Source organism: Mesoplodon densirostris, chromosome 12 (assembly GCF_025265405.1).
Source record: "Mesoplodon densirostris isolate mMesDen1 chromosome 12, mMesDen1 primary haplotype, whole genome shotgun sequence".
In the NCBI taxonomy this organism is placed as follows: Eukaryota; Metazoa; Chordata; class Mammalia; order Artiodactyla; family Ziphiidae; genus Mesoplodon; species Mesoplodon densirostris.
The window spans coordinates 19,856,340-19,871,677 of NC_082672.1; the positions used below are offsets into that span (position 1 = coordinate 19,856,340).

General features: G+C 33.8%; 1 protein-coding gene across 2 annotated transcripts in view; it reads left to right on the forward strand.

Annotated features, from left to right (window-relative positions):
* The window catches only part of SHPRH (SNF2 histone linker PHD RING helicase), an 88,405-nt gene that overhangs the window by 17,651 nt on the left and 55,416 nt on the right, over positions 1–15,338 (forward strand). For both annotated transcript variants that reach the window (XM_060114747.1, XM_060114748.1), the window contains exons 5-14: positions 246–324; positions 966–1,116; positions 2,280–2,388; positions 3,009–3,265; positions 4,743–5,402; positions 6,685–6,936; positions 7,758–7,836; positions 9,700–9,863; positions 9,982–10,238; positions 11,392–11,513. In XM_060114747.1, the coding sequence (XP_059970730.1) occupies positions 246–324; positions 966–1,116; positions 2,280–2,388; positions 3,009–3,265; positions 4,743–5,402; positions 6,685–6,936; positions 7,758–7,836; positions 9,700–9,863; positions 9,982–10,238; positions 11,392–11,513 (2,130 nt within the window). The remainder of the gene's footprint in view (positions 1–245; positions 325–965; positions 1,117–2,279; positions 2,389–3,008; positions 3,266–4,742; positions 5,403–6,684; positions 6,937–7,757; positions 7,837–9,699; positions 9,864–9,981; positions 10,239–11,391; positions 11,514–15,338) is intronic.

Sequence of the window (15,338 nt, forward strand, 5' to 3'; positions counted from 1 at the left end):
CCTCTGTAATTTGCTATACTTTTTCTGTCTTGTCACCTGTTTATATGGAACATATTGGTGCCCAAAGCAAAGGAAGCTAAAGAATAATACCTGAAGAAAAGAATGAGAGGAGTCCTAGCCTTTTTCCCATGTGTATGTGCCTTTCCAGGGTGTCCTGACTGTTAACTCACTTTTATTTTAATGTGATTATCTGGCAGAAAGGAAAACAAACAGAAACTTGTTCTTATGATTATATTTTTCTTTAGAAAACGCCCTGCACTTCCTATGGCGAGAAATTGTTACATCTGAGGGTTTGAAACTCTACTACAATCCATATACAGGCTGGTAAGGCAAAACTTTATGTACTTGGTAGTAAAAATAAATATTACAAAAACTGTATGAGATTGGTAGCATAGGTCTTCAGCCTCAGCAGCACCTCAAGAAGGAATACTAAGTCCAGGTCTCATTAGACATTTTTATAGATAGACATAGAATTAATAGCACTTGTAATTTTTCAGTAGATAAATGCAGTATAATAAGATGCATAGTTATTGATATTTAAAGAGATTATAATTCTAGGTAAAAATGTCATCTTATTATGGGCCAGTTCATTAAATTTGTTAATTTCTATTACCAAAGAGTTTTAGGAATCATTAAATATGACTAGTGAATCAGTAGTTATTGCCATTCTTATTTTTTTATTCACAGATTCATAAAGGTCACAGAAAGAAGGCAGACATGCTTCCTTTTATTTATAGAAGAGAAAAATGATGACAGTACCAATTCTGTTTCTGCAGACTTTAGTTGTCAGCTCAGGCAGTTTTTTGATCACAGTTCTTATATTCATGATCTAGGGATTATAATTGTTGCAACCTAAAATACAATTTTTAAAAGCTTAGCCTCTATGCATTTCTCCCAGTTCTCTTTAGGAACAGTGTAATTTTTACTTTCATTCCTATGATGTGTTTTTCTTGTTTTTTCCTTAGCATCATCCGTGAGTACCCAAATGCTGGGCCACAGTTGGTTGGTGGAATCTTAGCAGATGAGATGGGTCTCGGAAAGACAGTAGAGGTTTTGGCTCTGATTCTGACACATACTCGACAAGATGTCAAACAAGATGCTCTCACTCTTCCTGAGGTAGTAGGAGTACTACAGGGCTTGGGAAAGTGGGGACATATGTTCTCCAAAAGCATCATATATCGAACATTTGCTTGGCACTTAAGTCAACACTTTCAGTTTACTCTGCAACTAATGATTTATATTAGTTGTTAGTTAACTTCAAGTAGGCACAGAAAATGGGATGTTTGTGACCTGGATGGGTTTTTCAAAGTGATATTGACCAACTAGGAAGGCGATATGCTGTCACTTACCAAGCTTCCTTCTAGCTGGCAGAGAAATTCCCTTAGGAAAGTTTTATTACTTCCTCAAATGTTTTGTCACTACTTCAAGTCTCCGTATTACTGCTAAATATTTTTGACAGCTGTTTTTCAAAAACTGCAAATCTCAGATATGTAAATCTTAGAGTCAAATATCAATAATTAGAACTTTGTTACAGGATAAACAGCTTAGTAATTAGATTGCTAGATGAAACAAACTCTGAGTGTTTATTCCAAAATACAATTGTGTTTAAAAATGCAAATTTTAGAGTTTATAAGAAAAAGAAAAAACTTCAGTGAGGCAAATATAGCTCACAGTTCATATTTTTCAATAATGGAATCTGAAATCAGCCTATTTAATCCTGCCGAAATGAGGCCACTAGTTAAAGGCATAACTGTAATTACCTGTAGGGCCCACCATGCTCACAACCTTAGTGGTTATGTGATCTTTTAATAGTGTAAAGTTTGCAAAATTAGCCTTTGGATTTGAGTAAGGGTTAGAGTAGGGAATGTCTATTTCCTTTGTAGAAAATGAGTTGGAGTATTCAGTTTTAACTATCGGTAACTTCCTTTGGATATTTTCTGTTCATTAGCTGTGTTAATTTTAATTTATTTTGAGAACTATTACAAATTCAGTGGGTTATTACTATTTTAAACAAGGCTTGAAAAGTTAATTTCAGAAGTTTCACACTTAAAATTTAGGTAATTTAAGATAACATGTACAATTTTAAAAAGTGATGGCTAGCTGTAAACTCTGAAATAAAAAATAAGGTTTATATGTGTGCATAACATATTTAGCCCTTTCTGTCATAATTTATTATAACTCTTTTGCATCTCCTTAATAGAAGGAGGGTTTGTCTTGTTAAGCAACTCAGAATACTGAAAACAAAACACTGTGTGACTACTTAATGTTGTTTATATCAGGGAAAAGTGGTGAATTATTTCATCCCATCACATTATTCTGGAGGAAATGTAAAAAACACAAAAACCCAGAATGTGGAATTTGAACCAAAAGAAAAAGTTCAGTTCCCCCGTAAGTATGAAATCTCTTGAAGATAACACCTTTTTACAGTGATCTTTGTTCTAGTTCTTATAATCATTATATAGAGATATCTTGTAATTGTTATGAATAATTGTTTCTACAGTTATTTATACTTTGCATAAAAGTTCAATTACAAGGCATATTATCTTAACAAAAATAAACATTTATTCTTTGGTTTGACTTGGTCCAGACAGTTTTTTGCTTAATTTGTTACATTTAAATTTCTTTAGCTTACAATTTAAATCAGGCTTTGATAAAGAGTAGCTACCTCAATTCTGCTAGCAAATGAATGTTTCCCTTGCTGATGGTAGCATTTATGTAAATAACTGTGAGAAGTTTTTTTTTATATGTAGTTTTAAATGATAGTTGATTTGTAAGATTAGCAAATTAATGTACTTCTTCCTTAAATTATTCCATTACAGTAATTTATTAATTATTGAGATAAATTTTTATTACATATTCTTCAAAATGATGATGTACAGACAACATATCTTTAATAAATCTTTGATTTATTTTCTTCTTAACTTGGTCCTCAGTACACATTAAGATTAACTGAGTTTTCTTTTCATTTTAATTGTTTTCACTGAGTTAGCATATCCTTTTGCATTTAGCTACACGTGTGATGATCCTGACAGCTGTTAAAGAAATGAATGGAAAAAAAGGAGTTTCCATTCTTTCCATCTACAAGTATGTCAGTTCTATATATAGATATGACGTTCAGCGGAACAGGAGTCTTCTGAAAAGGATGCTGAAATGTTTAATTTTTGAAGGTCTTGTGAAACAGATCAAAGGCCATGGTTTTTCTGGTACTTTTACACTGGGAAAGAATTACAAGGAAGAGGATATACATGATAAAACAAAAAAGCAGGTAACAGAGCATTTATTAAGTAGCTTTATGTGATGCTTTACAGAATAAGTTGACAGACCCCACCTGTCTGAAGCTCTTACAATCTGGTGATAAAAGAAACAAACATTAGGAAAAATGCTTACGGCTGAGGCGTATGTTTTCTACTTCCTGAATATAAGTTCCATCAGAGTAGCAACTTTATTTTGGTCACCATTAAGCCTGGAGAAGAGTGCATGACATATGTCAGGTGCTCAATAAATATTTATTGAGTGAATTATAAAATTAGTTTGTTAAGCATATTATAATTTAAGATAACTTTTCTTACCCTCATGTTATTGTCAGCAGTTAAAAAAGCATGTTCCATACTTTATAAAAATATTGATACCTTACATTTGCATAGCTCTTTATATACAATGAATCTTTTATATAAGTTTTTATTTTTCCCATGTCATCACCTTATAAAATGTTTATATTTTGTTATAAAACTGCTGCTTTGTGGCCAATAAATTCAGTTTGCTTTTAAGAAAATAGTTACAAATTGGCAAACATAAATCAAGAAAAGACTAATGACAACAATTCAAAATGTAGAGTTACCGGCTTAGCTACTGTGAAATAAATGGCAGACCAAAAAGTTCATTTCCTAGAGCAGGAAGTCTCCACCAGTTTCTCCCCAGCTAGGTTAGAAGACTGCAGTGAACTTCTGTGCTTTTAATAATCCTTCTGCTACCCAAAGAAGAAAATCTTCAGTTAATGCCAGTCATTCCATGTTAATGTCATTCATTCCTCTGTTCAACCTTGACTGTGACATCACTTCTAGGAAGCTATTGCTGGCACCTACCTCCCCATCGCAGCCCCTCTCTGTTATATAACCCTCTTATGCATTCCTATAGCGTCATTTTATTTTTTACTGTTGTGTCTTTTCCAACAGACCCCTTTGAGACCAGGAGCTAAATATTCCTCATATATATATCCCCAGCATCTAACATGATGCCTGGCACAGAATTGGCATTCAATAAATAATTGCAGGAGGGTACACATTTAGAAAGCAGAACGAAAGAAGGAACTTATTTGCTAATTGCAGTAACTAGTAGATTAATTTTCACTTTGTTTAAATGCTATATTTTAATACTTGGTATTTTTATAATTGCCCTAGTTTGTATATTTAGGTATTATAAACTACCAGTCTTTTATTGATTTAGGCAGATGGTAAATTTTAAGTAGTTGATGCCAAAATTAGTAGCTCCCTTTATTTTTCTAATTTTTGTTCACTCCAAATCTTAATGATACAGCAGTAGAGCTTTCTTTTGCTTTTGGAGGGAAAATCGGGGAGGGGAGTTCTTACAGCAACTTGAAAACCACTGATCAAGAGTGATTCTCCTCAGGGAAGGGGTAACAAAGACTGGCTACTAGATTTTTATGTGAAGCACATGAAGTTGGGCATTTAATTTCAGATATGTCACTCTGTTGAAATAAATTAAATAAATAATATTTTTCATAGGCTGTGGGGAGTCCAAGGAAAATTCAGAAAGAACCCAGAAAACCAGGGAGCAAGGACACAGATTCTGAATACTTGCCATCAAACACCTCTGATGATGATGATGATCCTTACTATTATTACTATAAGGCCAGGAGAAATCGTAGTAAATTGAGGAAAAAGCCTGTTCCATCCACAAAAAAGGAAAAACGTCAGCTTAACATCAATCTCAACTCACAGGATCACTGTCCAGCTACCGGTGACTCTGCAGTTACTGATGTTACCACATCTGAAAGTACATGTGTCTTTGAAGTCAAGCAAAAACATGCAGCAAAGGACCAAGCTGAATCTCTAAATCCTGTTGGTCATGACATGCCACATTCTAATATCATGGGTCCCTATAATTCCTCCGATTATCACTTTGAGTGCATATGTGGTGAAGTTGACCACGTAGACCGTAAGCCTCGTGTTCAGTGCCTGAAATGCCACTTGTGGCAGCATGCAAAATGTGTGAATTATGAAGAGAAGAATCTGAAGATTAAACCTTTCTACTGCCCCCACTGCCTTGTTGCAATGGAGCCAGTATCAACAAGAGCAACTCTGATCATCTCCCCTAGTTCCATCTGTCATCAGTGGGTGGATGAAATCAATAGACATGTGAGGTCATCATCTCTTCGGGTGTTGGTAAGGTAGTTTGGACTCTTTAAAGGGATAGGAAAATGTAAATTTTCACTCCATGATAATTTTTATAATGCTTGTCACTTTGTTTTTTATCCCGAAAATTTAATGAGATAATAATATTAAATCAGAACTTGAAGAGGAAATTGAGAATAAGAAATAGAACCGTAGACTGTTTATTCTTTTCTGACATCAGAAGTTAAAGCACTTTGGATGGAAAGATGAAAGCTTTTGAAAAAAATCTTGATCGTATAAATGAAAAAGTCTTTGTATAAGCGTTTATACTCTGAGAGAAATGCAATTCAAAGGCAGCATTGTGTAATAGTATGAACTTGTATGATCTTTCAACTTTTAGTTCCAGAATCTTCCTCTGAAGCCTCAGTTACCCCATCTGTAAAATAAGGATTTACTCATTCAACAGATATTTATTGAGTACCTAGTATGTGCCAGGAATTGTGCTAAGTTCTGAAAATAGTACCCCCTCACAGACTTTTTGTGAAGATTAAATGATTTGATAAAGTGCTGGCACATAGTAAGTGGTCATTTAATGTTGTTGTTCACCACTGTTAGTTTTCTTTACTCTCTTTGTTCTTCTTTCCACACAAATGTTATGTATGTTTTCTAGATTTCAGCCACTGTGATAGGCATGGAGAATACAGTAATATGTAAAACACCATCTTTGCCATTGAGGAGCTCTGTTCTGTAGAGTAGGCAAACCCTGGTCTGAATCTTGACTCTACCAGTTTGGAGCAAGTCACTTCATGCTTCTTATGTGTGGGATAGAAATTATAACAACTAACAGGATTATTGTTGAAAGTAGGAGATAAAACTTTGCATGGTGTCTGAAATATAAAAGGCATTCAGTAAATAATAGCTCTTATTGTTCTACTTTTTCACACCATTGTGCTTTTGTACAAGCTATTCCATCTACCCACCTACCTGTAAGTCCTTTTCCCTTTTTCTCCACCTGTGAGGACTCCTAAATATACTTCAAGATCTACCGCAAATTTGAATTTCTCTCTGAATTTACCTTCTTAGCCATAGAATTGGCCTTTCCACTGTGAGCCTTCACATTTACTTCACATTTACTATTCCATTCACATTACTTACGTTATTAGTCTTACACACTAAAATGCATCTTTCTCTAGACAGGTATAGGATGTTATCTTATAGCATGTTTGGTTCTAAACAAATAGAAAGGACTCAGTAAGTGTATAAATAAATGACTATTTCAGTATCTTTGATGTGCCTTTCTGCAATAACTATGTCTATGCTGATTATTTCCTAGGTATATCAAGGAGTGAAGAAAGATGGTTTTTTACAGCCTCATTTTTTGGCAGAACAGGATATAGTAATCATTACTTATGATGTCCTTCGTTCAGAACTAAACTATGTAGATATCCCACACAGCAATAGTGAGGATGGGCGTCGCTTAAGGAACCAGAAGCGCTATATGGCCATTCCCAGCCCCCTCGTAGCTGTGGAGTGGTGGAGGATTTGCCTTGATGAAGCTCAGATGGTTGAATGTCCTACTGTAAAAGTGAGAATTTCTGCAGAACCTTCTGAGGGTTGGGGAAGAGAAAAGGGAGAGGGATTGGAGGAAACTGTCCATAGAAAATTTAATAGTTTAAGTGTAGTTTAACCCACAGCATTGACACTGGCCAAAAGTTTGCCTTTAAACACTCAACATTTGCTTTTCTCTGTGTATGAACTATATAATCCTTAGGAATTATTTTGGTAATCTGTGAATCATTGCTGTAAATGCAATGCACATGTATATTTGAATAAGATGGAAGTTTTTGTGGGATGCAGATCAAAGTATTTAGGGACTTTTATAAGCATTTCTGCTATGTGGAAGGCTCATCATATAGCCTCTGATAACTTTGGCAGTTTTTTGATCAGAGAGACCAAATGGTAATAGAAAAACACTACTTTAGAGGACAGAATTTTTATTCAGACTTCGTTGTATGTCTTTATTCTGTCTTCTTTGGCCAGTCTGTAACCTGAATTGAATTTATAGATCATGTCTATTAGCATGGTGGTTCACACCTGGAGGATGGGGTGGTCTAGGGAATGTATCAGTCATTCAGGGGGTATTTTCATTCTACACATACTTGAACTACCTTTCCTCTTTGGAAGGACACATGGTAGCCTCCTGCTAATGAGAACCACTGTACTAGAAGATAGCCCGTTGAATATGACATTCAATATTGAGTGTGATAAGTGTTCAATAAGAGCAGATGCATCTGACCTGAAACAGCTTGTCATGGGCTATTTTCATAAGTAAACATATTCCTGACTTTTGAGTTTTTCCTGTGTCTTTTTTCTTTTCTTTTTTATTTCATATTTCTCTCTCATCAGGCTGCAGAAATGGCTCAGCGCTTAAGTGGGATTAACCGCTGGTGCATCAGTGGCACTCCAGTACAGAGAGGATTGGAGGGTAATGTATGGTTTTCTCACATATTGCGTATATTTGAAAAGCTTAATTTTTTTGAACAAGAAGTATTTTATGTTTAACTTTTGCTCAAATCCTTACTTAAGTGATTATATATGTATTTATATTTGACTCCTAACAGTTTCAAACACTTACCTTTTTAAATGGAATCAAGTGATATTTGTTTGTATATATGAGAATAGATATATGGTGAGCAGTCCCATTGTCCTAATTTGAGCAGTTACTGTGTGTGCTTGAACAGTGTAGGCATAGGTCTGAATTGAACTCAAAGTTCCAAATGGTGAGTAGAAAACAGGAAGAACCTGACAAGAAAGAAAGAATGAAAGAGCCAGAGAGAGAGGAAAAAGGAATTAATTTCACTTGGCCGTGTCTATAAAAATAAGGACCTCCCGCTCACACAATATAACTCATGCTTCTACATTAATCTCATTCATATAACTTACTTTTTCCATAGAACATAGACTGCATTTTTAAAACTTTTGTTCAAGTTGCAAATAAAACTAAAAGTTAAAGTAAATGTTGTTTTACATAATAGATTTCCTGAAAAGCTGTCATTAAAATGCAGTTAAATTATAAAACATAAATATTCTTGGAGTCCTGTGGCAAATATTCATCCTCAAAATTTATCATTCTGAAAATTCAGATTTTCATATATTGTTTGTTTCTAGCAGAATAACTTATCATTCTGCTAAAATAAGAATGTCAACATCCATTACAATAACATGAAAAACAATTTTTTTTTGATGATTATTTTTAGCGGAAAAAAGTTTTTTAGGAAGATTTTAGGTATATAAATACCTGTGTAATTTTAATAAGTTACATTGTGAAACATATTTATAGAATAATATCAGACTAATTAAAAGGCCAAATTTAGTGGTCTGCTATTACATTGGAAACTGCCCAATTATGATATTTAGGTGTTTATAAGACATCATTCAGCTCAAAAGTTAGCTGAGAAGGTACAGAAAAAAGAAAATGACTATCAAAATTACTTTTTTCTAATTTTAATATTGAGAAATATGAGCAATAATTCCTCAGTTCCCCGGGTAGTTAGTTTATTTTGGTTGAATAAGATGTTGGCAGGTGTTTTGAGCACTTGTCACCATTCAACAAATTTTTTATTAATTTTTTTAAACACCTTTATTGAGGTATAAATGACATAAACTGTAAATATTTAAAATGTAAAATTTATAAATTTTTGACATATGTATTTACCTGTGAGTTTATTTCCGCAATCAACATAATCACCCCCAAAAGTTTTCTCATGCCCAAGTTACCTTAAAAAATAGCCTTTCCCAAATTTCTAGAAATTTAGTTTATCTTTCATCTTTGCTTCCATGATTCGCTGATATTTTTAACACTATGACTCTTGTAATATATCTGTTCTTTTTGTAGTTGTTGCAGTGGGAATGTTAGCCTGACGTGACTTACTATGTTGTATTTGGAAGTAGAAGTCTCATTTGTTTTCTTTTTGTGTTAGACCAGGGTTTCTCCACCTTAGCCCAATTGACATTTAGGGACAGATAATTCATTTTTGGGGGGAGCTGTTCTGGGCATTTTGGATATTGAGCTTTTACACTCCAGATGCTGGTAGCATTCTTGCAATTGTGACACCCACAAATGTCTCCAGACATGGCCAAATGTCTCCAGTGGGCAAAATCGCACCCCTCCACCTCCACCTCAGTTGAGATCCACTGTGCTAGACTGATAGAGATAAATCAGATTTGATGATTTATTAATTAACAACGTTCATTTTTGCACCATGGTAAAGTCAAAAAATTGTAAGTCAAACCATCATAAGTTGGGCACCGTCTGTATTCTCAGTGTGCTTTTTTTCTTTCTTTTCAGATCTTTTTGGGTTAGTGGTCTTTCTTGGTATTGAACCTTACTGTGTCAAACACTGGTGGGTTCGACTTCTCTATCGTCCTTACTGCAAGAAGAATCCTCAGCTCCTCTACAGATTTATTGCCAAGATACTGTGGAGGTCTGCAAAGAAAGATGTGATTGACCAAGTCAGTAGGATAAGTTTTTATTGATTAAGGGTATTAGGAAAAAAAAAAAGAAGAAAAGCAGAATTTTGGTAGAAAGTTAAATTTCCAGGTGAAATCTTCTTTTTTCTCCTCTGTATAGATCCAGATACCCCCTCAGACAGAAGAAATCCACTGGCTCCACTTTTCTCCAGTGGAAAGACATTTCTATCACCGTCAACATGAAGTGTGCTGCCAGGATGCAGTAGTAAAACTCAGGAAGATTTCTGACTGGGCTTTGAAGCTCAGCAGCCTGGACAGAAGGACTGTCACCTCCATCCTGTATCCATTGCTGAGGCTCAGGCAGGCCTGCTGCCACCCACAGGCTGTTCGTGGGGAGTTCTTACCACTCCAGAAAAGGTTTTATTACCAATTTTCTTATACTGCAATTGATAATACAGTAGTAATAGACAATATTTAAGCAATTAGCTTCCTAGCCCACAGTTTCATTCAGGGTATTATAACTGACTTGTCAGCTATTTTTAGCAGTGTGTTGATTTTTCTTTGATATGGAACCCCATTTGTGAAAGAGAATCACATCAAAATTATTTTCACGGTTTTGAACATTTCTTTAAAATTAGAACTGTTGTAGGGTTTTGTTGGTTTTTTTTTGGGGGGGGGTTTCTGCTGTACCCCAGATATGAAAGGCTTTTGTTCCTTTTGCATTATATTTTTTGGTTCCCACATCGGGGAATTAGATGAATTAGATTACCATTAAATATTTTCTTTATAGTCGTGCTAGCTATATTCTTTGATTATTCCTTTCTAATACATTGTTATTTATGCCCACAATACTCTATTGTCCCAGAAACTTTTTTGTTCATCAGACTGTGACTTAAGAACTGGCCTTTTTTTTAGCACTTGATATTAAAAAGATACCCTTTCAGGTGCTGTAAGAAACATAAAGAGGAATTTGACTTTTGTCCTTGCCTTTAAGCAGTTTATGGACAAATAAAGGAGCTGACAAAGATTATAGATCTCTATTACGTAAGGCAAACATGATGTATTTCACAAGAGGAATATATGAATTGCTATGGACAATTAGAGTATGACAGTAATTTCTATATAAAGTAGTTAATGTTAGACAGCCTTCTGGTGGAAATGGCATTTGATCTGATCCTTGGAGAATATTCATTTTCTTTACAGATTAAAGAGAGTCAGGCTCTTAGAGGTTAATTAAGTTTAGTGCTCAGATGCAGATTCAGTGTTACATTCTCACACCCATACTGTTCTAAGTATATCATGTGTATTTTGTACTTTAGGAAGATTTTCCTAGTTCTGGTCTTCATTGACTGAAATGAGAGAAAGTTAAAGAATGATGGGATCAGAAGAATGCTTGCTAGAATAGTAAGAAGTAATCAAGCTAAAAGTGATAATGGTGAAAATGGGGATAAACAGAAAGATACTGAAGATCACAAAGACTCTGTAAGAGTCTGGTACTCTTGATCTTATGTAATATAATACTGTAACTTAGGATTCTTTCTAGTTCTGAACAATCTCCCTTTTCTTTTAGCACCATGACAATGGAGGAACTGCTGACATCTCTGCAGAAGAAATGTGGAACTGAATGTGAAGAAGCACATCGGCAGCTAGTTTGTGCCCTCAATGGCTTAGCAGGCATCCACATCATTAAAGGTAGAAGGTGATTGCTTTGTTATCTCTGATTCTTCTAAACACTTAATGAGGAAGATTAGTTATAGTAGAAATCACAGTTTCCCAAGAAAGACACTTTCACATGGTACTGATCGTAATTTAAATAGGTTCAGCTTAATGAAGAGCAGTTATACAGAACACTTCAAAAACCTTCAAAGTTTACACATGCTTTCACCAAACATTTCCACTTTTAGAAGTTTTTTTAGGGAAATTATAATGTGAACAAAGATTTGGCAATAAATTATGGATTTTAGTCTATAGTAGTGAACAACTGAAACAACCAAAATGCCTAGAAATAGAAGAATGGTTAAAAGTTAAAATTTGACACATTCAAGTGAATATTGATCATTGATTTACAAAGTAATACTGTTTATAAATTCATTCTCCCAACAAATATTAGAATGTCTGCTGTGTGCTGGGTATGATCTAGGTACTAAAAATAATACAGTAAAATAAAGTAGTCTCTCATCCTGTGGGCCTTAAATTCTTAATAGAGGAAGACAAACAGTTAATCAGATTGAATAGGAAAAAAATAAAATTATCTTTATTTGCTGCAATGTGATTGTCTATGTAGGAAAACTACTAGGACAAATAAATGAGTTTCACAAGGTTGCATAATACAAGATGAATATATAAAAATTTATTATATTCCTATATATTGGGAATGAACAATAAGAAATTATAACAACACCATTCATAGTAGTGTCAAAAAAAATATGAAATACTTTGACATCAGCTTGGAAAAAATATGTACAAGACACATACAAAAATCACAAAAACATTGAAAAGTATAAATATTGCTGAGAGAAATTAAAGAATACCTAGTTATACCATGTTCATGGATCAGAAGACTTAATATTATTAAGATGCTGATTCATCTCAAATTGATATACAGAGTCAATGCAATCAAAATTTTCCCAAACAAAACTTTTAGCAGGCTGTTTATGGAAGTTGACAAGCTGATTCTAAAATTCACCTAGAATAGTCAAAACAAGTTTGGAAAAGAACAAAATAGTTGGAAGATTTACCTGAATCAACACTTATTTTAAAGCTGTAATAATCAAGACAGTATAATACTGGCATAAAGATAGGCAAGTAGACCAATGGAACAGAATAGAGTCCAGAACTAGTCCCACTTATTTATGATCAGTTGATTTTTCAACAAAGACGCAAAGGCATTTCAGTGGAGAAAGGTTAGTGTTTTCAGTAAATGGTACTGGAACAATTAGTTATGCATATTCAAAAAGTTCAACTTTAACTTTGCACTATATAAACAGTTCAAAATAAAGAGGATATTAAACTGAAATTGAAACCATAAAACTTTGATAAGCATTTTTATAAATGCTTATAAAAATACTTATAAAAAATTTCTTCATTTCATAAAGAAATGTATATTGTAAATCAACTATACTTCAATAAGAAAAATACTGATTGATTACATTTAAAAAAAAGAAATATATAGGTTCTTTCTTTTAAAATCATAGACAACTATAACCTTAGGAAAAGCTACTGTGTGCTTCGGACTTCAGTAGTTAATGCTGCTTCTGTAGGAAGTGGGTCTTTAAAGACACCAGTAACCAAGGACTGATTGAAAGTTACATTCCAAAGTAAAACGGGAAGTCTGTATTCCCTCACAAACATTTCCACAGACAGTTGTATGTTCTAAAGAAAAAATTTGTTCGTTAAATAGAAAACAGGGCCAGGTTTTATTTTGTTCTGTTTGCTTCTTGGTGGGGAGGAGGATAAGAAGCTAGTTGCTTATCTCACAAATATGGTAGTTGACCATCTCTAAATCTCTGGTATTCAAGAAATACCAAGTTTCAGTTCACAAAATGTGAGTCCTTTGTTATAAGCATCTTTTTTTTTGTTTTGGCCTGTAGGCAGTTTCTGAAACTAGTTTCTGACTCCCATGTGATGCTTTTATATGATATTTATCCATAAAACCGTTTGCATTTTTTTGAGTTGATGGTGCCTTTTGGTCATTCGGCTGCACCTCTCTCCCCTTCTTCGGGATTGTGACACTGTTTCACTCTTCCTGATTCATTGCTTCCTGGTGGGTGACATCATGATTTGCGAGCAGTCCGATATATAAATAAGATGGTGAGAACGGCCTCAGCAATTCAGTTTCTGTTTGAAAGGAATTAAGCAGTCTCTTTCTGTTTTCTTACATTTCCCCCTACATTGTGTTTTCACAATTATATTAGGCACTAAAGGAGGGCCTCTTTTCACTTTCACTCTATTTCAAAAAACATTTGGTTGATTCAAAATCTTCTTGGGAATGTACTACCCCATGTGTTATAATAGACCTCTCCTACTATGTACATTTTTATCATGCTAGAATGTATCATTCAGCAATACCTAATAACTACTAATTTTCCAGGAGCATCTCAGGAATTATGGATGCTTCAATCAGCATGTTTTTATTTTTGCTGGTATTAAAGGAGTGTTTATCTAGAAAGTGATAAGAGCAAATCAAACTGTACAGTCAGTTTTCTGTTACTTTATTTACTCATTAGCTCCATTTCCATTATCTCAACTTACTTTTACAGTAAACCTGGAATTAATTCAGTGCCTCTACCTTTCATTCTTTGCAAAAATCATTCATTCTTTGCATAAGTTTATTCTAGACTTTTTCATGATAACTTTTCTGGCTATCTTAAATCAAGTGTTACCTTTTTTGCAACTTCAATGAATCACTAAGTGCTCTTTTCCACAACTATTTCAATTTATTGTAGTTGTAATGTAGTGAGAGATTGTACAGTTTTGTACCTTTTATACAATAGTGATTCTTAGGAGTTTTCTTATAATAATGAGGAAATTACTGATGTAAATGTACCATTTTATAAAGCTACTTTTAAACCTCTAATAGCTTTGGTTTAGATAATTTGATTTTAGTCTTTCTAAAACTAAGTAGGCTATAGTCCTTGACATCATGTTAGTATTTCATAATGGTGAAGTAATGTACAGTTTTAAGCACTTTTGATAATTTAGGATGTACAGGTGCTTCTTTATTTCTATATTCCTCACAAAATCTGTGGAGTTAGCTCATCATAGTGTTAGAGCTGGAAAGGCATTTTATGATAAATTCCAGTTCCTTCAACCTTCCCACAAAGATACTAATCTGTTAGTCTACTTGGATACACAGTTATTGAGAAAATTTACCATTTTTCTCATTTACCTATTAAGACCTTAAATAAATCAGTGGCTCAGAAAAATTTATGTTTCAATTTAGCTAGCAGTGTTTGCAAGTTTGGATTTTCTCTAATAATCCTTAATCATCACCATCATCATCAATGCCATCTCATTTGCTGTGTGCCTGTGACTATGTAGTATTCCAGACATCAATCTAAAATCTAAAATGATCTGTGCTTTACAATCCATAGTGAAAGACTAAGTAAGGCAACTTTTAATAGAAAATATTTTTGAAACATACTTTCCTTTATTTCAACCTGGAAATAGGCAAAAATTGGGAAATTATCTAATAATTAGTATTAAATACCAGCTTCTCACAGTCCCAAATTAGTTGAGTGGAATAATTGTGATAAAAATCCACAGAATAAGTGACTATCACAGACAATAAATATGTGTGCTTGGTCTTAAAAAATACAGGAATAATGAATATGCTGTTTAAAATATTGTCAGGTCATTAAAATCTAGCCACATATCTGAGAAATAATCATTTTTCTACAAGCATTTTATATTATGCATTAACACCATCATAAGTATATATTCTGTTTTATCCTCATAATTACCCAGTAGTTGAGGTATTACCATCCCTATTTTATATGAGAAAATGAGTTCACAAGA